Source organism: Bombus affinis, chromosome 9, assembly GCF_024516045.1.
Source record: "Bombus affinis isolate iyBomAffi1 chromosome 9, iyBomAffi1.2, whole genome shotgun sequence".
Taxonomy (NCBI): Eukaryota; Metazoa; Arthropoda; class Insecta; order Hymenoptera; family Apidae; genus Bombus; species Bombus affinis.
This window is the reverse complement of record NC_066352.1, coordinates 13,032,551-13,058,257: the sequence shown is the minus strand read 5'-3', so window position 1 is coordinate 13,058,257 and position 25,707 is coordinate 13,032,551. Positions and strand designations below refer to the sequence as shown.

Here is a 25,707-nt window from a genome sequence, read left to right as displayed (position 1 = left end):
TTTATTATTAGGAAATCTGAAGATGCGAAAATGCGCATAATATGCAAAAACGTATAAAATCTCCAGAATATATTAGGTCGTCCGGGAAGTTTCTTTCGTTTTATAAGGAAATAATGTATGCACAACATTTTCCATTTTATATTATTTTATCGAACTACGAATGATCCATTCTGTTTTATCAGGATAAAAATCACAACGTTTGACAGATTAGGTTTCGTGTTTGTATGAAGATGCGTCGTTGTGAAAGACGCGTCTGTAGAAGAATGCCACTTTTCGGACAAGCTGATAGTACTTTCACGATATGAAAACAGTAGGTGAAGCATTTTTTCGCAATGATTCCATTTCTTTAAGAATATTTGTCAACATATGAATTTGCATAAATATCAACAGTTTATTTATCATTCAAATACGTTTCACGAAGTGTGTCTGCAATTTTCCAGCAGACTTTCACCGTTCTACTACTCTCGCGCTCGCCTGATCGCTTTCGTGTAATGTCAGCGTTATGTAGTTCATTTTATAATTGAATTATACGCAAATATTTTTCTCCAAACATCGAAACTTTCATTGGTTGGAAGAATAGCGGGATTGCGGTAAGATTCGTAATTGAAAGACGAATTCGTAAATTACAGCAAAGTTTAAATAGAAATGTTCGATCGCTTTATTTAAGATCACCCAGTGTATACGCGAGTAAGGCAAGGGAGCGCGTGTTTTAAAAGTGTATTCGGGCTTGTTGCTCGCTAACTTATCGTTTCACACACCAACACTGTCTGACTGCCTACTTAGCTTCGTCTGTCTCCTCTGCCTGTTCCCCCTTTCGTCCAGCACACGATAAAGAAACCGTATTGCTTCAATTTAGATGCTGCACCGTTACGTCTCGTTTCATTAATAGTAATTTACATCAACACTCACCGTTTACCAAACACTGCGATCATGCGGTTCGGGATCCATCCAGGCTGACCGTACGATCCGTTTCATGTTATTCAGTTGGTCGATTGGCGTTTCGAAACGATCGACTTGCGTCTGCATTTTCTTCTAACAAGTTCCTTCTAAGAAATAACAGGCCGACTTTCTGTAGAATTAAATATTTCTCGCTAACAATAATAGTCAACGAATATGTTGGGAATATTTTCTTCTACGTTCCCTATGCATTTTTCATTTCGTTTTTCATCGATGATATTTTTAGAATTTTTGTCAGAAGAATCGTTAGACGTTCGAATTCTTTGAAACTGAAAATTCCACTTAAATTGAGCGAAAAAATAAGTAGCACTGTTGCGATATTCCAACGAGGGAAATAATCTTCAGAAAATTTCTTTTCATCTCCATCGTAATTCGTTGAGATACTTTTCTTCGAGAATAAATAAAACGATAAATAGTAGCTGCCTCTGTAATATTCCAATTTCTAATTTGGTTGAGGAAAATTTGAAAGCATTTGGCGGTCGATCATTGTCTAAGAACTTCTGAAAGTTCTTTGATACAGAAGAAGAAGAAGACGAGACGCGTGTCAAACCTCGTTTCCATCGACCAACATACGGGTGTATGCGGGTTCAGCCGTCCAGCCAATTTAGGCTAATTTCATAGCGCGATCGTTCATCGTGTTTCCGTCATATCCTTTTTCTCATAGAAACACTTTTAACGCACGCGAGTAGGAATTCTCTGAAACCAGGATAAAAACCTCTTAAACTTTGTAAACATTTCGGAAAGACTTTAGAAACTTAGACGCGTAAGAGTTTCAAACTTTGTTATTAGATCCGGAAAAGTAAAGGGAAGAGAGGCGTTTGGTAGAAAATTTTCAGAAACTACGCGAGCGCGTGACGAGACAAAATTGGGAAACAGGATGCGACTAAGTTTGAATTCAAATCGAAATCAAATATTCCGATACGTAATATCCGACGTATAAAATATCATTTTAGCTGTTTGGGTCCCAGGGATCATTGAAAAAATAAGGTCGAAAAATCCCAGACAGCGCGATAGCGTCTTAATCGATTGCGAAAAGAAACAAGCGGCTCAATAGCGCTCGCCATATTTGTTACTTTATGAAATACATCTATATATGCGTACTATTAATTCATAAATATTTCAAGTTTTGTTCAATAAAAATTATTCAGAAGATAAGAATGAAATTCAAAATACCGTAAGTCGTCCGTAGTGTTCACACTTACTGGGATTTTTCGATATAAAATCTAAACAGCGCTGCTTGGGACTCAAACCTTTTTGGGAGCTTTTCACTCCGAATTTTATTTCAATTTCGTTACCAGCAGCTCCCGACGCTTTGAAATTTACTTTAACTAAAAAATAAGACAATTTAAGTAAATAAAGGAAGAAGCAAATTTACTTAAATACCAGTTTTATTCACATTATTGTCGTATTTTGTAACTTTTAACTGTATGATATATCCTGAAACAATTTCCAGGATGCAATCCTAGTTTTGAAAGCTAGACTGAAAGAATGTCGAGTGGGACCTGATCTCTTGAGATATAAAACAAATATAAAACGACATAGGAGCGCAAAGGGTTAAGGAAGCAGAGCGAAAACATTTTCCAGAAGATAATCGCTAATTCCTCGTGTTCGAGATCTAATTTAGCGCAAGATCCCATAAAGTTCTGCGAGGAATCGAGGATCCAGCGATTCTAATATCTTTCTAGATAACCCAATCGACCCTTCTTCGCCCTTAGAATCGAATCTCGACGCCGACGTTGCCGTTAATATCGTTTGCGACGCGAAAATGTCTCTGGCCAAGGTCACTCGTCGCGATAGCTTGATAAAGTCTTGACACGATCGCGCGGCTTGACAATGAAAATTGCACGTTGTCGGATATACCGAATTTTCATCGAGCTTCCTCGTCGAAGAAAGAGGAATATAGCTTTTCCATTTGATGTACGTCGCTCGGAAGCCTCGCCCTTCGAGAAGCAAGCGGAGGACTCGTATTTTCGAGGACTGTAAGCGCATTAACTTGCGGGCTATGTATCGAGGGCGGGCTTTCTTTTTTCGCATGCAAGTGATTTCTCAAGTTGATGGGGATATTCTGACCAGGATCGTGGAATATGATTATCGGCCAGCATAATGGAGATTGGTATCTGGTCGGTGTATCTGATGTGATAGAAAGTTTCGCATACAATCGTTGAATTACGATTAGATTTTTTCAATCGATGTCTTGGAATGTTCTTAGTTTGGGAAAAAGCATAAGAGAATAGAGAACGATGCGCGAAGACATTGTACTGGGAAATATCGATCAGCATTCGTTTACACGTTGCAACATATTTCTATCATCTAAGAGTTCTCGAGTTCTCGCTACTGACGCGGAATCAATGGACGTTCTTTCTTCGCCGGCTTGCAAAATATCTTTCTTGTTTAATTCCAAAAAACAGTACCGCGTTTGGTATCGTATGAATTAAAATTCGCCATGCACAACCTTCCAAAATAATCGTCTGATCCGTTTCTTAAAACACTGAAACGCCTAATATCGTAGCACGATCGAAATTCATCATTGCCCTCTTTTTATAATCTTTCATAAATCCGCCGATTTACAATCTTTCATAAAAACTTAACTCCAAATCTCGTTCCCGATATTACCATACCAATTGAAGCTACCTGGCAAATGAACGATGCGTGAAGACATTGTATTGGGAAACATCGATCAGCATTTGTTTACACGTTGCAAAATATTTCTATCATCTAACTCGAGTTTCCGCTACCGACGCGGAATCGATCGACGTACTTTCTTCGCCAGCTTGCAAAATATCTTTTTTGTTCAATTCCAAAAAACAGTCCCGCCTTTGGTATCGTATGAATTAAAATTCGCCATGCACAACCTTCCAAAATAATCGTCTGATCCGTTTCTTAAAACACTGAAACGCCTAATATCGTAGCACGATCGAAATTCATCATTGCCCTCTTTTTACAATCTTTCATAAATCCGCCACTTAACTGCAAATCCCGTTCCCGATATTACCATACCAATTGGAGCTACCTTGCAAATTTCTACCCTCAATTTAAACTCTGAAATACCCTTTTCTAAGATCCTCATACGTACCACCTGAGCCGAAGAACCAGCGAAACGCCCATTTACGCGCACAATGACGCGTGTCTGAACGTTTTTCACAGCCTCACCCCAGCGCGGATCACATCGAATTCTCGTTGAAATCCTGGACGCGGCCTCCCAGTAACTTCTAACGAGGCAAAAATGTCGAGATTACGTCTACGACGGAGGATTGATCGACAGTTCTATCGTCTGCAGCTTTGTTCGTCGAACGAAATCGAACGCGAGAATAACCGTAGGGGGTTGAGACACGTTGGGGTTTTCAGAGAAACCTCCACGGCCTGCTACCACTTTTGACGTTTTTGCGTCTCGCCAATGACACCTGCTCCAGACTTTATTAAATCCCCCGACCAGACGAAAATAAAGACCCAACCCCGTCCGAGCCAGACGATTCTCCTTCGTTTTCCTTTTCTTTTGGTTTCGGAGAAGGTGGCGAACGCCGCAGAACTCTGACGTGTTTGGTAAATGAGTTTCACGGTGAATATTAACGAGAGTCAGCGGGGAAATAAACGAGGGTGTAGAATTAATTTTTAGAGGCTTCGGCTGTGATCGTTTCTTTGATAATAATAATTCATGTTTGAACCAATTTCATCGAGGAACGATCATTTTCAATTAAGCGGCACGTGTTCCGGATCGATGACAGAGCTATTGCAACAAAATCAGAATCTTTAAAAACGTTCTCTGTTCTGTCAATTACGCTCTTAGCTTTGGATTAAGTAAAAGTATTAACAAGATTTTTAGAATATCGAGTAGATAAAGAAATAACGTTTGGAAGAATTTGTTACTTTCTCATATCACAGAGATTCGTCTGTTCCCTTTTCGATTGACGAGTATCGAAAGAGTCGAAGCAATATCGTTCATCGATGATGTAAGTATAAAGGATCAGTCATTGGCTGCAACCTAACCCTAATCACATAACTCAAAGATCACAATTTTATGGAGTTTGAATATTTTGAATTGTTATGGTTTTCTGACGATACAGCCAACTAGCCTCGCGTAGTGAATATTCCAAGTTCGCTTAAAAGACTCTATCAGTAAAAGTACACGGAACTCTACGGTCTTTTTCTGTCCATGTGCTAAAACTACAAATTTTGCGTTATGTCATTATCATTTTGCAAATGAACGATATGCTAATATTCCGTGAATGGGTTGCTCGCTTTGTTACGTAACGGAGGCAAGTACGCGTTTTATTAATCAAGCGTAATAAGTTCGGTAATATGTTTACGAATATTTGGGCAGTAAAATATCGTTTAAATAAATGGAGTTTCGTCGTACCTCTAATTTTAGCTGTATTACGTAATCCTCGCAACAGTACGACAACTTCATTTCGGCATGTGAAAATCAGTTATGTACACGGTGTTAAAAAGGGAAAAAAATAGAAAAGAATAATTTTGGAGACACGTAGTACGTGATATAGATGTTACAGTTCGGGTTATTAAACAATTAAAATACATTAATCGCTCGATCATTTAATTCGTAAAATTCATTTCATCGGTATGTCAATTACAAGGTAATATTTATTTAATATAACGTCTATCGAACAATCACGAAAAATTTTCACTGAATCAACGAATAATTTCTTATAATTTGACCATCGTGGTTTTCTTCTTCTAGTTGTAAGACCCTGTGAATTATTCATTCTTTCCTTGCGCAAAGCACGTTGGTGTTACATCGAACGCGTTCGTCGTAGGCTTTCTTATAACTGTCTGATGTCATCAGCGTGGATCGTTCGGACGATTTCGCAAGTCGATTTTAATCGAGACCAATCAGGGCAATGACTGCAACTACCAATGAACGATTACATTCAGCTGTTTCATGGGAACGCGCCTGCCCCCCGTAAAAAGAATCATCGATCTTCGCATCGTAACATCGTTTATCGAAATAATTAAAACATTCCAATTTCGTCAATTAGATCCACGAAGCTGGAAGTAAATTTCGTTTTTGAAAGTTAATTTATCTTGAAAATTCCGAAGGTTTAAGCGATCGAGAGAAGCTGCTGAAGATATTAAAAACATCGAACACTGGAAAAGCACAGATATTCAAATATTCGAAAAATACTTGTCGCATCAAAATGTGTCGTTATTTCTGTATTTAGAGGTAGGATGGCAATATTTTATTCTTTGGATAAATCTATCACACCGTTCTCAGCCGAAAAACATTTATTCCACTTTCTTAAATGGACTAGGGATAAAAACAAAAACCTATCGACTGTATCTAGAACTATCTTCTAGTTATTAATTTTCTGTAACTGGCGCGTGTGCACATGGATGGCGAGCGGGAACTCACGTTACTATTTTCAACAAAATGTCTATTCTTCTCTATTTTTCAATATTTTCCTGAATCAACGCTTTGTCTCTATTCTCTTCAAAGAAATATTCCTTCCTTTTTATCGAGATTTTAACACCCTTACAAAGGACGCGCGCTACGTGTTACACCTGGCACCTGTCAAGTATCGAACGATACAAAAGAATTGAAAAAATCACGCGTGCGAGCAAAGTAACGAAAAGATGATCGCGTTCGAGTTTTACGACTGAAAGGTCGGTTTATATCGCAACAGCGCGATGTAACAGAACCGTTGCAGCCCCCAAGGGGTCAAGGCGAGCCATGAATGTCGATGGCTTGATTAAAGCCGCGGAATTTCAAGTTTTGGCCATTATGAATTTTCAATGTGACGCTGCTCGTAAATTAGTGTCCGTTGCGGACATGTAGGGTTCCAGTCCCTAGAGCGTAAAACGAGTAGAATGGAAAGAAAAAAATGTGGCAGATTGATATTACCGGACAGGACAGCACTCTGGAGATGCATTCGAATCCCCGGGGACACATGATCGATCGGGCAGATTAATGGTAAATGTAACGCGTGTTATTGACGGATGAATTCGGTTCATTTCGATCGCTGTTTCTCGTATTTGCATTCGAATCTCGGATCTGTAGCTGTATTCTCGTGCACAAGAGATAATTTGGATTTTTCTGCGTTTGTGAGAAATTTGAAGGCACAGACACACGTCGAATACGAATAATATAGGATAATGTATGTAGCGGCACATGAGTTAGAAGACAATTCAACTCATGTTGTTATTTTGTCTCGGGACATTGACACCGCCTTGACGCAAGAAACGTAACGATAAATAAATTCCAGGTAAAACAATGTCGCCGCTACGTGCGATCGTCGATCAAAGACGAATTCGAATTTTCCGACTCTCCCCCGACCAGTATAAATAAACGGACGCGATCGCGAGCGAATCAGTTATTAACGAAGTTATAGTCAGTTATCAACGAATTATCAGCGATCTAATTAACGACTCATTAGCGATCCTATTTTCCTAAATATAGTTTGTATACTGATTTATTATTTTAAATATATTCGACGATTTCAACCACAAGCGATAACATTTAATAAATCTCACGATCAAACATCCTACACAAGTCCTCTATATGTATGAAGTAAGGTTCAATAACACTGATGAAAAACATATAAAAGATTTAGCAAGAATAGGAAATACGATATTGTGGAAAATAGCATAATTGCGAAGCATAGGAGAAGGAAGATCTAAGGAAGATCGGAAGTTAAGGATACGGTTGCTTGATAGTCTAGTTAGGAGCGTTTTTTCTTTTTACAAACGAGCATACGACGATAGAAGAGATTCAGCGAGCCACGTATCGCTAAAATCAAAGGAGGAGAGAAAAATTCGCAATAGAAACAGGCCCGGGACCAGTAAAATACGAAGAGAAGTTAGGAAGCACCGAGAAAGATTCAACCAGATGGAAATGCAAGAGGATACTAGCGAAACGGGAGATAGTAATATGAAAGTAGAAAGAGAAAAGTAGAAAGAGATTTTTAGAACTAAGAGAATGATCAGGTACAGAGACGATCACGCAAAGGGAATAGAAAATGGAGAGGAAATCTGGGAAGAGCAAAGAGGTAAGGATATGAAACAACGAGGAAGAGAGACGGACGTGAAAAAATCAAAATAAGCGAAAGAAGTTAGAGGAATGGAAATGAATTAAAAGCAAGAGCGAGATTTCGACGATTAATGTAGATATTGAGAAGAATGCAAAGAAGAATGTAAATTATGTGGTGAGTTGAAAGTGGAAAGGTGTGATAAGAAAGTGCAGAATAACGAGAAATAGAGATTCAAATTGGGTAGAGATAGTAAGCGCAAGTGGAGAAGTAAGCCTGGCAAGGTCAAATGAAATTGTACGGAAAAGGAAGAGCGAAGAATTGGCTAGAAAAGAAGAAATATCAGATGAACGAAGAGTAGAAAGGAGAAAGGTAAAAAAGAAATAGACAGAAGAAATAGATTGATAGAGGTAGATAGGAATAGAATAGAAAGAAGATATTGTACAAAGTATAGAAGAGCGATAAGAGCGGTGATAGTAGAATCTAGAGCAGAGGTTTGAAAATAATTTAGAGTAGAAAAGAGAAAGTGATAAAAAAAAGTGAGATTAAAGTTAGAAAAAGAGAGAGAGAGAAAGAGAGAGACTGGAAGTGACCGAAATAGATTCGATACAGATAAATATCGTACAGGTATACTGTACAACCAATTGTTTAATAATAATAATAATAATAGTACTTTGTTATTTTTGTACCTATGGTTTGGTGTAACAAGTATCAACGTCGGTATTCGTAAAGTTGAGATATTAATAATTTTAAAGATACGTCCTCTTTACGGTTTTGCTATTTTTTTATCGGAATTATATATGAGAAATTCCAAAATGAAGGATATTAAAATTCGAATGTTAAGAATCTTCCGACTTGAGATCTTTCACTTGGCGTAATTGAAATATTTGCGATATTCTGGATGGTTAAAATTCTTATCGGCGGAAAATCGAATAAAGTGGTTGTTGTGAATTTAGAATTCCCTTAATCGCATCTCGTCCGCGTAACCCCCGATATCTAACGGATGTGCAGTATAATTTACCGCATTGTTGGCAAGGTTTTCACGGAAGAATTTGCTCGGTGTTGTCAGCTAGGCCTGTCCCCTCGTACTCGATCCACCATGAAGTGTAGTGAATTGAATTTAGAGACCGAAAAGCTCAGTCAAGGAGCATCGAGTGGCTATGGATAAAGGTAAACCACGTTAAACGTGAATTTACAATAAATCTCGCCCGTGTGGGGGAGCTTGCGACCGTAGAAAATTCAATTTCACGGGAATTTTAGTCGGAAGCGTTATACGGAAATTGAACGTTTTGTTTGAAAAATTAAACGTTTCTCGATAAATATTTCGCGTTATCGATCTGAAATTTATTTGTCAGGTTTGTCCTCTTTTATGTTTGGCCTCTTCAGTTCTCCAGCGCCTCGATTTTCTAATCTCATTCCTCTAGTTGTTCATTTCAATCCAAATCCTTCCAGTTCTAAATACAATTTTCTAACTCTCTGATCTTCCAGTCTTTCAATTAATTCTGCAACCATCTGATCGTTCAGTTTCCTAATTCTAATTCTCTAGCCTTCTAGTCCTTCGATTCTCCGATTTTCATGTAAACATATCCTGTGTTATTAAAGGTCATCGGTGTCAAGCTTTTTTAACATTCGTCATTCTCTCCCGATTTCTTTCGATCTCTTTCGTGCAAACGATTCGATTACGTTTAATCCGACCTCGTAAATCCAAAGCTCGTGAAACAAGCGTCGTGCAGCGTTGAACGACGACGCTATAAACCGTCGCTTTAGCGCAACTTACGATTTAAATCCTCGGGCCGGACTGAAACCGATGAAATATCGCTGCAAATTACCGACAAATTTGACGCCAGAAAATTTCGACCCTCACGGCGATGCAAATAATTCCGGAGAAATTTTACGGTGATTGAGACGTACATTGTGAAATTTTTTTTCAAAATAATCCGGCTGACTTCATTCTCTCTCTCTCTCTCTCTCTCTCTCTCTCTCTTTTATTCGTTCTTTTCTTACGATTTATGATAGTAATAAATTTACACTCTAATGAATATTCATGAGAATGTGGGTGTTCCTTTTTGTTACAGATTACGTAGTTTCGTGGTGCGTGACAATTTTGTGTCCGATTCGTTTATGTTTATATGCTCAGTGGAGAAAATAAGGTGCAATTAAAGTTTCACGGTTTGCATCGATTAATCATCGCGTTCGTGGCTAAGCGGCGTTGAATCTTGATGACTAATATGACAAGAAGATGACGTCATTGGTTCAGAGGGATTTGGCGCCAACACGGAAGAGGGAATCCACCAGCAGTAATGCTTCCAGTTACTTGATGGTGAGTGAGAATACATTTTTTCCGAGTATATTTTAGTACCTGACATAAATTTTAGTAGTAGGTATATTACGGTATCGACTATTCTCTTAATTACTTGTATACAAAAGTTGACGGTTGTCCAAAGAAATTTTAATAAGCCATTCATGCCGAGGACGTAAGTCTTTGGTGTAAAAAATATACATATTAATTGGCGAATAATTATAAAGATAACTTTATTCAACGAATAACCGGTTTTTTCTTCTATGACGATCTAAATGTAAATCGCACGGATATAACATTCCGTGTCATAATATCTTTTTTTAAAGAATATTTTTACATAGCGTTTTGATATAGTTCACAGCTAGTTTCTACTTTAATATGATCGATAATCGATTGAATAATTTAACAAAATTTAACAACAGATATTAGCCCATGAAATTTAAATTTCGAACAAGTGACATTTCAAATACTCCGGCTTAAAAGAACTACGTTTAAACACGCGTACATATGCAAAACATATATAAGACATCGATATTCAAATCTCGAGCTTCGTCCAATCTCTGCAAACTATTGCAACGTAGAAAGCATCGTACCATGTAGCCCGAATCGTTCCCCAAAAACGTGGCTCTATCAACTCCAATCCCATGGAAATACTCTCAGCATAGATTCTCCCTACCATCGTGTTCGTAATCTTCGGGAGAAAATTCTCGCTGCTTTCCCAGTGTTATCGTTGTCCAAATAATTCGTGATATCAGCAACCCCCATTCTTATCGCGCCTACGATGTCCAAGGCTGGCTCTAGATCTAGTCGCGTCACGAGTATCGTGTCGTCGCGACAATAACGAGACGACGATCCCGAAAACTGGAAACGTACTGTGGCGCCTTCCACGACGTCTACGTTTGACCATGAGGAGCGTCGTGACGCGTAGGGTGCGCGTTATCGTTTGTCAAGTGTGTTAGGCCGATGGAAAAGTTTCGCGAAACATCCCTGAACTTCCTCGTCGCCGCCTTTCCTTTGATTATCCGAGCGTGTGCCACGTGTGCCACGTGTCCCTTCCTGCTGACACGATTTCTCTGTGGAATTTTTATGAACGTGGAATTCAGATTATTTTCGGGTTGTTTTAATTTTTTTTAGCGTTTGCCGTAGAGCAACGATAGTAAAAATCGATAAAGAAACGATGATTATGATTTCCGTGATCGTTATTAATGTACTTTTCAGAAATCTTTTTATTTGTTAGATACCTTTTTAAAAAGTATTAGATTATTCTCATCGCGACTATTCGTGTTTATTTTTTCTATTGTCTGTTGAATTTTTATGAGTCTGAAATGTAAATTACCTTAGGCGCTGTTTTAATTGCGGAGGAATTTACGTTTGCATTTAAACTACATTTTTATGGGATTTTTGTTCGCTTCGTAGAGATACCTTTCTTCGATAGTTACAGTACGCTGTTAGATTATTCTTGTTGCGATATTTATGCTTATTCTTCTATCTCTCTATATTTTTGTTTATGGTATATTCAGTTCGTTATCCCCTTTAGGATCCGTAGCAGGGGACATGAAAAATGAAAGAATGGAATAGCATAGTTCTACCATCTTCATATTCCTTATTTATTTATCTCTTTTATTCTCAGGCTTGAATGCTTCACCTATTTCCCTGATAAAGCTAACATGATGAAAATAAATAAATAAATAAGTAATCATGTTTTCATTTCTATAAAAGTGCACTTCCACACTTTTACTAATTTCAAACCCCAAAAGACTCTACGCCAACGATCACAATATGCCTAGTTCATAATTTACAAACATGTCACACTTTTCCAACTGTTCTGTAAAATTTCGTTGCACATATTCACTTCAAATCACCTAAAATACTACTCATCCCCCAGCCGCTATTTCCACCCCCCTTACTTACTCTCCGGCCAAATTACTCTATTCCACGTCACCTCCACTTCTTCTCTCCCTTGTAAAAACTCTCTAACATCGCCATTTTCACCGCGTGCAAACCATTCTCTCGCGCGTTTCCCATTAATGGGACGCATCTTTTCTTTCGGACTAAGCGCCCCCTATCTCGCGCGCTCGAGTTCGCTTCCGGCGAGCATTTTTCGGTATTGAACCGGCGCTGCGTGGTCGGAATTTTATAAACGGCGGGGAAAATATATCCGGGACGAGGAAAAGCGCGCTGGGGGTTGGATGGCTGGAAAGGTATGCAAAGGGGCAAAAAGTAAAGCATCGCGACGTCGGTGGCGGTGGCCTCGATGGGGTCGACAAGGAGAAACGCAAAGTCGGCGAAATCCTATTTAATGCAAATTTTGTCATGCACCAGAGCGATATCTCGTCGTTGTAAAATTAATGTTCCCGATGTTTCCTTTTCATTTCCGCCACTGTCGCCCCGCCGCGATCCTCGAAATATGATGGATGGCCAAAAATCTCGCCCCAGGTCGATTTACAGACTCCTTTGTTTCGAATTCTCCTAGTAGCAACGGAATCATTTAGATTAGCTTGGATAAATTGAAGATGTGGTAGACGATATTTTCTTCTTCTCTTTTCTTTTTTCCCTCTTTTTCTTTTTATTAATAGATTCCGAAGTTTTGTGCATTTACGGGTAATTTGGAGATGCAAAGAGGCACACAAAATGTAAAATTGTATAAAATATCAAAATCGTAGGGCTTCTCTTAATATTTAGTAGATGAAACAATTTTCTATTCAAACTTCGTTTCCATTTTCATAGAAATATGAATTGGTATAAATATCCGCGACCTATTTGTTAACGTTGTTTCGGAGTTTTATACGATGATTTGTAGGAAGCGAATGTTCCATACGTCGACTGCCATCAAACTTGTTGATGAAAAAAAGATTCGCTTCTCGTAGTTCAGCGAATCCTTCTTAGAATTAAAAATTGCGTATTTTCTCTACGAAACCGTGTACGATTTCTTAATACAAATAAAATTCAGTTTATGGATATCGAAATATAACGTGAATTTTTTCGATCGATCATCCGAAAGGTACAATTAGACTTGGCCGCTGGAAGGATGTCCGTGACAACCGCGTTTCAGGGTAGAGGCAATTAGGTGAAATTTGAATGGGTCTAGCTATCTGGACGATTATGCGTGAGCACGAAGTCCATCCCCGCGTCTTTCGCCCTTATGGGGATTGTTACGTCCCCGGGCAGCTTAAAAACGCTTTAACTTGCCGTACGGATAAGAACAGATGGTTCTCCTGTCCCCACGGAAACATACAAGCCATGCGAGTTAATGCTCGCTGGAATATTCAAAGGTAGTCACGGAATCACTATTTTTCACGGAGCGTCGCCTTCCAGTACGCATTAAAGAAATACGCCATTTTTCTCATTTTTCTTTCTTTTCTTGACGGCCGTATTTAAAATACAATAACAAAACTTACAATGGGATATTGGAATTTTCTCAAACGGTAATCCACCTCTACTTGTCCGTGCATTATTTCTCAAAAAATTCCACCTCCTTTGCATATTAGATTCTCTCTCTTGCATATTAGAATCTGAAGATTCTATCGATCTGAGAACAGGTTCATAGACACGTAATCTGATTTATCTGAAAAACCAGATCGATAGGTTCCTCTACGTCCAACGTTATATTTCATTTTCCTGATGGCGAGGTTGGCTCTATGAACGACGAAGGGGGGCTAAAACGATTTCCAAAGCTCAGAGGAAGGCTTAATCCGATGATTAATTCAATTAACGGCGACTGCACGATCGATCTGGCACTGCACGGTTTCAGAGATCGGCAGACAGGACCTTAAGCTTCATTTGCATACCGGTTGATTCTCGAGCTGCGGCGGAAGCCTGTTTCGTCCTTGAGGCCGTAGTTTTCCATTAAAAGCGCCGTACATGGTGTCTTGCAACGATTTATTGCCGGACATTAGGAAAATAAGCGACGAACGCTATAAAAATGTAAGAAATAGAAGGAGAATCTCTTCGCACAGTAATTGAATAGTCGTTATATATAAAAAAAAAAAAAAACAAAGTCAGTTTTTAAAACCAGTCCATCTTTATTACCAAACTTGTTACTTTTATACAAGGGACATTTGTAATATCTACTGTAACTCACAGCTTCTAACTTGTTTTACTCGTTTAATGGAGGAATTTTTCTAGGCTGTTTGAAGCTACGATGCGAATTTCGTGAAATCGTACGAATAATGCTAATCGAATTTGGCAGCGAGTGAAAAGGTTAAAATTGAAAACGAGAACAGTCGGAAATAATACAAAATAACTGATAGATTATTGGAAAAATTGGAAAGCGATAAAATGAAACGATTTATTACCAGTAGATACATAGGATTTACCGTGCTACAGATGGTCAATCTTATTTCTTCGAGTACAATCAATTACAAGAAAGTAAGTGAGATGGAATTACGGTGTTTGGATTGAAAAAGTTGAAACACAGTCTGAGAACAATGATTCTTCGACACCCGGTGCACTTCAATTGTACCAGATCGAAGGCCATCTTCGCAGACACCGGTTCCAATGTCTAGAAAGTTTCCTGTCAGCCGACCATCGATACACTTTCGATCCTCTCGGCTTTACTTCGTCGCGGCGAATCTCCTGCTGTAATTAGCTGAATCCTCTTCGACCAGCTCGAGGATGTTCAATGTTCCTTGAGAAAATCGGTGTTTCGGTTGGTGCTCTGGTAAACTGCAGATACACTGGATCGTGGTATTTAAACGTTTTATAACATTACGAGATGCTCAATAACAATCACACATAGCGTAAATTAAACAAGAAAAATTCAAATCGTATGGAACGATCAGTTACAAATTATATCAGAACAGTTACAATCTACGATTCATCGAATGGTATATTTCTTTTATTCGATTCTCGCTTCGCGTGTTACATACTTCGAAAATCCAAAGATACACGCGGAATGGAGAAAGCTCGAGAGATTGTATCGTAAAAATCGCCATAAAATTCTGAATAATAAATTCGTCTACCCTTTAATCCCGCCATTCGATATTTCAACGAACTGGAATTAATTTCACCGGAAACTCGCAACTCGAGTAAGTCTGTTCGTTATTCTGCGAGAAAAAGCGCGAGAGCGAAGGAAAGGTATAGGGAAAAAAAGAAGAAAAAGAAAAAAAAAGAGAGAGCACTAAAGGCGAGTGAATTTTCAGGCGAGTGAACGCCTATCGCGTCGCTACGGCCCATCGACGTGGAAGAAAGTCGAACGCACCGCGGCCGAGGGTGGAAGAGGAACGCGCGAGGAGCCGATAAATTCTTCGTTCAATCAAGTTAAAACGATGCTAAATTATTTGGAAGGACATAACGGTGCTAAAAGTCGAGGCCTTAAGAACGGTATACGTGTGTACAATCGTTTCGTGGGATTATATTTTTCCGTGTTTGGGGATGACAGGAAATGTTCTTCCGCGGCTGAGAGCGCTCCTTTATGTCGTCGCGTTAGGCCTCGGTCACACGGAAATTTTTTAATTCGGCACACTGCTATTCTTGTATCTCGATATAATTATTTCTACTTAATTAACATACTATATCTTTATTTGATTTCAGGATCAGATATGTATTTTTATCAATACTATTTATCTCGTTTATATCGCCCACCCAATCTTTAATTTCGAAAAGGAAATTATAACGAGGAAAATTATCGGTACGTAAAAATAATGAATCATACATTTTATGAAAATGCATTATTTGTCACGGATGACAGAACTAACGCTCGTGTGACCGCGGCCTTAAAGGCGAAGCCTTTAACTGCGGAGGTGGTCAACCCTCGAGCGACTCGAGTATCGCGAATTCTCGCTGAAAGGGCCCGGAGAAATTGCGTTCTAGCTCGCAATTTAGTTGGTCCTCCTTTTTTTCCTTTTTCTTCTGGAGTAGTCTGATACCATAGTTGAGGAGATATAATTCTGGTGGTTGTACGAGGCGAATAATACAGGGAAAAAGTTTTTTCTTTGCTTGTGAAAATTATTATGTCTTCCCTCTGTATTCCCTCAATTACCGACGTAATATTATCGGCAAATCTTCACGTAGTTAAGAAACACGTTTTTACAATCGTAAAATGTATTCTATTAAAAAATACCGTCGATACATATGATGCGTCATTTTTATATAATGTGTTCAAAAATATCCCGACGCATACTTATTTCCTCGCGAGATGCACCTTAATCGTAAAATTACATTTTACGCTTTTAATCGAGTCTCATTGCTTCACGATTGTGTGCAAGATTATGAATTTTCATAAATATCCCCACTCTACTAATCGGTAATAATGTTAGATCAATACTGGTGTTTCTTTTCCTTTTTTTTTTTTTATATCTTCGTCAGTAAATTTCAATTTTCCAAAGGTTTTCGTATGACATAAAAATAATTATATAGAATGTATCGATCGTATATCACGTAGAAATGTGGAAGATCTGTTACAAAATTCTTTCGCTGGTCAGTTGTGTCGTTTGTGGGACAAAAGTGGCACGAAATCATTTTTGTTTGGACTCAGATGTTGCTATGGAAATTGAACGATGGGTCGGCGGCACGTTCGTATCGATTCCCAGGGACGAGTACACGTCTCGTGTACTCGTGGCTGCACATTCGTGTTAAAGTTCAGTTCACTCACCTGCTCTGATCGTAAGAAGGTTGCTTACGATCGTACGTGTGACGAAATCGTGTGTTCAAGCGCTGAATTACGGAAATTAATTTTACACCGCTAATTATTGAAACTCGTCTTCGTTCGCGAAAAGGTATAGACGTCACAAACAACGTTCGAAATCCTCTCCAACTCATTATTTCGAATTAGAACATTTCGAAGACTAATAACGTTATTTTTAAATTTAAAAAAGTGAAAATTTTCAATGAGAAATATTAAAAATGTAATAAACAATCAACAACATCTTCGTAATTCCATTTTAAACGTTCCAAATACTAAAAATGCCATTGTTTCAAAATAAAAATAAAAGACAGAAGACTCTTTAACAAAGAGAGGTAAAATTATTCGTCAAAACGATATTAATAATGTTATGAACAGTGTCTGAAACTTCCTCGAATCTCATAATTCCATTGCAAACAGTGACAGATTAATAATACTATCGCGTGGATATAAAAATTAAAATAAATATTATATTATCTATTCCATGGAAACAGTACAGGAGCGTGGAATCGTACGGAGCCAAGGATTTTCAGAAAAGTGGTCGCTCGGTAGTATCGATCGGTTCTCTGTCGGATCGGTAATAAAAAGGCGCTGACAGTTTGTTCTTGTTCTCCTCTCTTTTTACGTTATTCTCGGAATCGCGTCAATTGTATCGTGTAAAGTGCAATTCAGAGTCGCGTGTGCGTCATTCGTGTGAAATTAGCATTGTTGTTATGCGAGTCGTTGAAACGTTGGTAGTAGCTGTTTGACAGTGTTTACAGTTGTAGAAAGGAAATCGAGCGGTATCGCGGTGATATCGTCTGTCAGAAAACGGAAGTTGCTGTTATCTTCGCGCGAAGACGAGAGGAAACAGCGTTCTCCGGTGAGTGACCGGATTCCAGTGGTTTTTACTAAATCGATCGCGCTTCTTGTACACCTTGACACCCGGTATGTAGTAATTTCTCTTATTAAAATCTAATAAATTTTCTTCCGTGTCAACATCCTCTAAAAAATTTCACGAATCAACGGGATATTGAAGTAATCCCGCAACGTAGAGGATTAACATATTCGTATTGGCAATCTAAGAGCAGGAAGCTTTTGGAAGCGCTATCATTCGCTGTAAATAATATAAATTATACCGAAGAAAAGATAAATAAACAAACAGAATGTTTATAATTCCTCTCTGTTAATTAATTCTACTTCTGTTTTGTTAACATTTTTATTCAGACGAAGGCCAGTTATCTGTAAGTGTGGAAGAAATTTCTTAAAAAATTACATCCTTTAAAATTCATCTTACAACAGCTACGATGTCCGAAATTCGTTCTCCGTGTACAATAAAAAATCTCTTGGTTTAAAATCAATTAATCTTCTGTCGTGTCACTGTTCTGTGAAAAAAGCCACGAATATTAATTTTCAATTGTTAGTCATTATATATTGCGAGATATCTTCTTGCTTACCGCTGACCAATATCGACGACAAAACTCTTTTTCTGGTTACATTCGCCTCTTGTCGATTGTTACTAAGATTACCGATAATTAGTAGATGTTCGTTGATAACATAAGAAGGCTTAATTATAAAACTTATACATTTTGTCAAGCGAGTTATTAAAGCATATATAAATACATGTAAATTTCACAGTTAATTTTTTTGTGCTTCACAAGAAACTACAGGAAAAACTTCAGCCACCGATAATGATTATCGGTAACCAAAATAAAATTCGGGTCATCGATAATGGTTACTGGTAACCAAACAAAATTCCTGAGTATTTATAACCGGTTACTGATAACCAAAATTAAATTTCCCTCGATAACAACTACTGGCAATGAAAACAATTTTAATCCTTTGTAATGGTTATCCGTAAGCAAAATTTCTTAATTAAAAATATTAACTCGTATACCAGAATCTTTAAAATTCATCTTACAACAGCTACGATGTCCGAAATTCGTTCTCCATGTGGAATAAAAAATCCCTTCGTTTAAAATCAATTAGTCTTCTGTCGTATCACTGTTCTAGGAAAAAGGGCCACACGGCGTAACTATTACAAACGAACCGGCCCTCGGTTGAAACCATAATCGACACGGTAGAACGGAACGAGATACGGGATTAAATCGGAGATGGTGAAAAATCGTGGTGGAGAGAGGCGGCTTAACACTAACAACCGTTTCGCGCGTGCATCATTCCGAGCAAATATCGCCATCAAATCGAGCATCGCGTCAACAATTTTTCCATCCCCTCGTATTTCAGCCGGTAGTCGGCCGATTAATTCTTTTCCCGGCCACGAATAGCCCCAGGCGCGATTAATTAATTCCGTCGGTTGTGAACGCATGCCGGCAGAGCTGGAAAACACGGCAATTTCGTCGGCTTGGGATCGATCGTTCGAAACGTATGCGTGCAACCGATTCCGATAACGAAGATGATAACGAGAACAGCGTTCGACTAGCCCGATCGAGGATAGTTTCCAGTTACATCGTTGAAAATCCACGAATAAACGTTTTCGGTCGATCCGCGACGGTTGATCTGTCCACCGGCTTGGTTTTTGGTCAGAATTCCTTTTGGGAGATGGCAGCTGAAAGTTATTAGGTTGCCCGAAATGTTTCTTTCGTTTTATAAGGAAATAATAGACTCATAATGTTTTCTGTTTTATATTAGTTTATTGAATTATGCACGTATATAATAATAGAAATAGAAGGAAATGGATCATACCTATAAAATAAAATAATATAAAACAGAAATTGTTGTTCATCTATCATCACCTTATAAAACGAAAGAAACTTTTCGGACAACCTAATACATCTGCTAAGTTGCGGTTTCTTCGATTTTAATCCTGTTATGCTTATGACAGTATATCGCGGACGATGGTTTAATTTTGTGTTAATCGTGTAACGATCGGATGTGCATATTTATGCATGGTTTGTAAATCTACATGAAATATTATTTAATTTCCTGTGTAGGATAAACGAGCCTCTCAGACGTCAGACTGATGATAACTTTGTATCCAGTTTTTCCTTTTTATCCATATATATATATGTCATATTCTATCGTTCGATATAAGAAGATTAATATCTACATCGAATTTAATTATCAAATATAATTTGAGGAAAATTAATTTAGTATTGCTATTAATTTTCTTTTAATATTACATAGCTTAGTTAGAGCAAATAAATTAGTTTCTTTCTTTTTATCCATATATATATATAATTATTAAATATAATATAATTATATATATATAACTAATGTCCTTTTTTTTAATTGCAAGTAATGTCTTCTTTTCAAGAAATATTTCCACAAGTTCGTTAGTGAGACAAAATGTATTCAGATATCGCCGCCTGCCTTTATTTTTCAATTTTAATCATTTGAACTTCTGAACTTGTGGAAATATCAAAAAGTTGGGAATAGCTGTGTTTGGAAATGGGGAATAATTATTTTAATTTTCAGATATATTCTGAAATGAGTGATAAAATTTGATACGCTATCGATGAATCAACGTACGTTATCGCCTCGCGTTTACTATTTTTGTAGCGATATCCACTTTACAGTAGACGCTGATAATAATTAAACGATTATCGAGGCTAGATCGTTTCGTATTAAAATCGGAATTTGAGTTGTGGAAAATACAGACGTAAAGTGTGTTCTTCGTGCCTGTCGCGCGTAAATGAAACTAGCGTGAGTTAAAGCAATTACAATGTCACTGCATGCTTGAGAAATAATTGAACGTGGAATGGAATAAAATAGAATCGCGTGAAAAACGAAGAACTGCTGTTTAATCTGATTCTGTGAAAAAAAAGGGGTACGCACGATGGCTTGCAGAAAATTCGATACGAATGAACGCAGCCTTTTTGATTACATGGAAAACGTGACGAAGTATTTGCTAGAAATCAGTCGTAAGAATGACATAAGCGACGAAGATTTTGCCAGCAACTAGACCGACAATAAGATCTCAAGGTTTGATCACTTGCCATAACTTCCTCTTCAATTAATACACACGATATCAAACTGTATCCACACAACTTGAATAAAAATGAAACGTCAGAAATCAAGTTTTCTTATAAAAGCCAAGATGTTGAGACTTCATCGCGTACCCCAACTTTCTATTTGATTAACGCGCACAATATCGTGTCTTATCCGAATTTTACTTTGTTCAAACTTTATTTATTTCTTTTAAATCGGCTCTCCCTCTATCTCTTCACAATCATAGACAAAATTAGAACCTGCACCGCAGAGTTAAACGTCCGTAACCAGCATCGATCAGGATCAATTCCTCGATAATCGAGATTCTCGTCACGCGCACTGGATCTCGTACAGCTCATAGATTCACCTTCTCTGAAGTCTGTTTCTTTCCTCGCAGCTGCGTCTTTGTTACTCGCGCTGCATTGGCGTACGAAGACACGCGTGTACGTTACTGTATAATATATGTACACTCGGGAATATACTCTTCATCTTCTTCTCTTTTTCATTCTCTGGTTGTCTTATCATCCTTGGTGTCGTGTGTTCGTGAACACACAGAGGCTGGCAAATAAATGGTGGCCACGGGAAACACGTAACATTGCCGATCGAGTGCAGCTGTCGTTGTACACCGTGTGTACCGATAGTTTCGAATTGCAGGTGTGAAATTATAGGGTATTTTTGAGTTGAGCTCAACAGAGGCTGTCTACCGTGCTTCGATCAGATTGTGATAGAAAAAGTAGCGTTTTGTTTCAAGATTTCATCGTGCTTGGAGCCTGAGGGTTTGATTTCGAGAGGGATAGGGTCGGTTCGTCTCGTGATTTCTATCGTTTGAACTGTATAGCGTTCTTTTTCTTTGCTTTGGGTCACGTGGAATAGGTGGGTCGATACTTTTTGGCGAAAGAACGGGAAAAAGAGAGATCGCGTTGGTCATGGTATCTGTGCGTATAAAATTTCAATTTCAAATTTCATTCAAATTCCATTGATTTTGGTATTCAATAATTCAGCATTTCGTACAGTTTCAAAGAACGAGAAAGATTACGGACACCCTATGAATTCTATTCTATCGTGATATTACCTCTTACCATTTCTCGCTACCCCATATTTCATCTTTTTTCGGCGCAACGTACGACACGACACACGAAGATTAAGAAAAAAATTCCAAACCGAAGAATCACCTCGATCCCTGTTTCTACCCTCTGAAATCCTCTTGGTTGACCTTCGATCTCTTCCATTCGAGACACCCTATAAACGATCCGCTTCCGGTTCGTCGTGTCCTTATTAAACGAATCTTTTCAGCGGCGCACCGAACATTCGACTTTTGCGGCGACAAGAGTCGTCAACCGGACGCGCGTGTTCTACGTTTATTTGCACGGGTTGAACTATGTGCGTGCATCGTCTATTACGATAACGAGCAGCCAACACCAGGGCCCGCTTAATTGTCGTTTGTGCTACCTAATCGTTGTCGTACTCTCTTTACTAGTGGCTACGAGCTGGTATAAACACGGGGCGAAAACAAGCAACTGTAGCGCGTTACATGCGAATGCGATTGCGGATTCAGTTTCCCTCAGGAAAATTTTTAGTAGAAATTGAACGAGCACGATTGATCTATTTAGTCGTACTTTATTGGCTTGGCAACTAAGAGATTGCGGATTTTGTCAATAGGTGGTATCGATAAAAGCCGCAATCACTTAGTTGACAAGCTAACGGATTATATTAGGCCGTCCGAAAAGTTTCTTTCGTTTTATAAGGAAATAATAGACGCACAATGTTTCTTGTTTTATATTTGTTTATCGAATTACCCGCGAACATAATAATAGAAATAAAACGAAATGGATCATACAATAATATAAAACAGAAATTGTTGTTCATCTATTATCACCTTACGAAACGAAAGAAACTTTTCGGGCAACTTAATAGAAGAAGAAGAATATTTATTTATACTACTCGTCACGTGTTTATTTATCGTAATATTAGCGAGGCTTTTACGTTATCTCCGAAATAAACTGAAGAATGAACGACTTTGTTACACGATGTAATTGATATATCATACAACTACAACATAGTTCAATGTTTCGCATTAGTTCGCAATCTTCCTGTCGGTAATTAGTTCTAATGATCGCATCAGAACAGAAAAATCATAATTCATCGTTAAGCTAACTAGGAACGAAGGAAATAGGGTTAACCCCATCGCGTGACAACCCTCCGAAGTCAGGACATTGATCCTACAGTTGATGGATCGTTGATTAATCGACTACATAACAGAATACTGCTACGCAGTATATTCTCGGGTTCCCTGTACGAAGTTAGGTAATTCCTCTGGGACCTGGGACAGCGATCGTATATGGGGTTCCCAAATTCTTTGTCCCGTGTATCCACGTCGTGGCAGGCAGCGTATGGACAGAATAAAATATGAAGTGATCTATGTGTATGGGTGCGTTATGCAAGCTAACAGACCATTGGACGTAAGACATACATCGTCGGCTATCTCGAGCGGTGATCTGAATGACTGTGTTCTGCTTTGCTTGCTTCTACCGGGTAGACACGCAGAGTTCGCTAGCGATAGCTTCGATCCATTAAACGTGAATCATTCGAATGCGTTATCTAGAGCAGAGTATTCTAGAGAAAAGATAAGCGTTTTTGCTTACTATCCGAATGCTTGGATACGCAGATATTCGAATCTAAGATTGACAAATATAAAAATTATAATTCGCACTTTCGAACAGAAAAATTGAAACTCAAACCTTCCGGTATAAAAATTCAGATTGAAGCTTTTAAAAGCCAAGATTATAAAATTAGTTTGACAACATAGCGTAATAATTATTGGCGAATTTTCTTATTAACAGCGTCGTTCGAACTCCTCTGTATACTTTCCTATTGATCCATTTTCTTCTCTTTTCTTCGCGCAATGGTATCTCGATTTCTACACCTTGTCACACGTCACACCTGAGACACCGCCGTACTTTCCAGCCGTTCTTGTACATCGACAAACTCGTTCTATCGTCCAACGAACGAACCTTCTCGCATAAATCGCGAAACCCATTCGCACGAATCAAAATGTTCAAATATTCCGAGCGATAATATCCATTCGAAAGAGCCGAACTTCGTTAACCTATTCGACTACAAGATACGAGGCTCGAACAGTCTAAATCCTGCAAAGGCAACGAAATCGATTCTATCCGCATTTGCCGCTACCAGTTTCGTCAAAATGCCACCAGACGTAAATCAAACAAAGTCTATTCATACGTTGTAAACACACGGCCAAGCTTACGTACGAAACTTGCAAGCTTTCGTGAAAAGTTTCGCGTTATTCCGGGCGTACTCGATGAATTTAATTAAACAAAGGCCGGAATCGAATGAAACGCCGCGACAACGGTACAACGTGTTGCACGACGTCGACGACAGCGGCCGGTGCTGATTGGATCTAATCCGTTTAATTCGGGGAATGAGTTTCAGCGGACCATTTTAATTCGAGCCGTCGTCGTGTCGCGTTTGCTCTTCTTCTGCAAGTTCCGCGACGCGAAGGGGGATTGGCAAGCCTGCTCGCGCCGCGAGGCCAGCCATCGTGTTCGCAGTTTAACGATCGCGCCGGGAGCCCCGCAGAGTTTCCACGCGTTACGGTTATTAGGGACCCCGTGTGGGTCGCCTTGTCTCGAACGCATACATCCGAGAATTCGCTCGAGAATCTCTCGATGATCGTAAGTTGTTACAAGTTGGAAGGGGAAAGCGAGGAAAGGAGATCGTCGACAGGGAACGTCTTAGCCTGGGAACACGGACGCTATGATCTAATCATGGAGATCGAGAACTGGTGGAAGAAAGAATTGGTAGAAGATTCATGTTCTATATGTTTATGTACCTCTATACAGCGGCTCGCGAATATTTTTACAAATTTCTATGAAATATTTGTACATGTTTGTGATCGTGAATATCGGTATTCGTATGTTTTGGAGTGGCGCAAGTCGATAGAAAGTTTCTCTATTTGGGCAAGTTCTATTTCAAGTAGCTCTAAATTAGACCAAAGCCCGATTCAGTGTATGGTAGCTAATGTTCCTGTCCACTCTAATTCGTCTTCAACCGCTTCGAATAACTATAGTTTCTGAGAAGTTGCTCCGGAATGGTCTAACTTGCTCTGACTGGCGTCATATCTTCTCAGATCATATAGATCCGACGTGCATAACTAACTTTCCTTCGAGATCCAGCTAACCAGCGCAGAAACTTTAACAAGAAGTTAAAAAGTCGAAATTAGGGAAAGGGTGAGAAATTCCAGCAATTTACTTGAGAAATTTAACGAAAAGTAATTTGGAGACAACTGGGAGACAAAGTCAATTAACGAAACATTTGCAAATGAAAATTAATACGAAGGTACAAAGGCGACGAAGTTTAACAGGTCGATTCGATCTTATTTCCAATCTAATCTGAACGAAGCAACGAATAATTAACAAATAGAAATTGTTAAAGCGTAGAATTAAAGGAGTTTCCTCGTCGACCCAAACCTAAATTTAATTCCAACATAATCGGAATTAAGCTACGAAAATTTCAAAAATAGAAACTCACGGAAGAATTTGCACAAAGTGAAGAAAGTTTGCTTGTCAACTCTAACCCAAACTAACTGAACCCAAGCAAACTGAAGCTAAAACTAACCCGAACGATGCAGCGAAGAGTCAGAAAACGGAAATTAATAAGCAAGAAAGTGGCCTGAGTTTACTTGCCCCAGAATCGTGAACTCATATCCAAAAGAATCATAACATGGTCTTTGAAGGAAGTTTCTGCGACCCTGACACGTTTGCAATTTTTAATAAACCCCATCACGGGTATAAAAAGAAGTAGCAACGAAACGGTGTCAATCTATTTCCATCTATTTTCAAGGCGAGAATAAGCCGCTACTTTTCTGCCCCCTGCCCCCTGCACTTGGTACGACCGTGGCCGAGTTA

At 38.7% G+C, this 25,707-nt stretch overlaps 1 protein-coding gene across 6 annotated transcripts in view; it reads left to right on the top strand.

Moving 5' to 3' along the window:
* Nucleotides 1-25,707, top strand: part of LOC126920653 (protein sprint) — a 156,374-nt gene that overhangs the window by 2,005 nt on the left and 128,662 nt on the right. The window contains exons 1-2 of one of the 6 annotated variants that reach the window (XM_050731324.1): nucleotides 6,544-8,306; nucleotides 10,010-10,254. In XM_050731324.1, the coding sequence (XP_050587281.1) occupies nucleotides 10,174-10,254 (81 nt within the window). In that variant the 5' untranslated portion in view covers nucleotides 6,544-8,306; nucleotides 10,010-10,173. Of the gene's footprint in view, nucleotides 1-6,543; nucleotides 8,307-10,009; nucleotides 10,255-17,582; nucleotides 17,783-24,315; nucleotides 24,601-25,707 lie in introns of those variants that run through there. The other 5 variants (XM_050731325.1, XM_050731338.1, XM_050731335.1 and 2 more) reach the window with 5 other exon arrangements.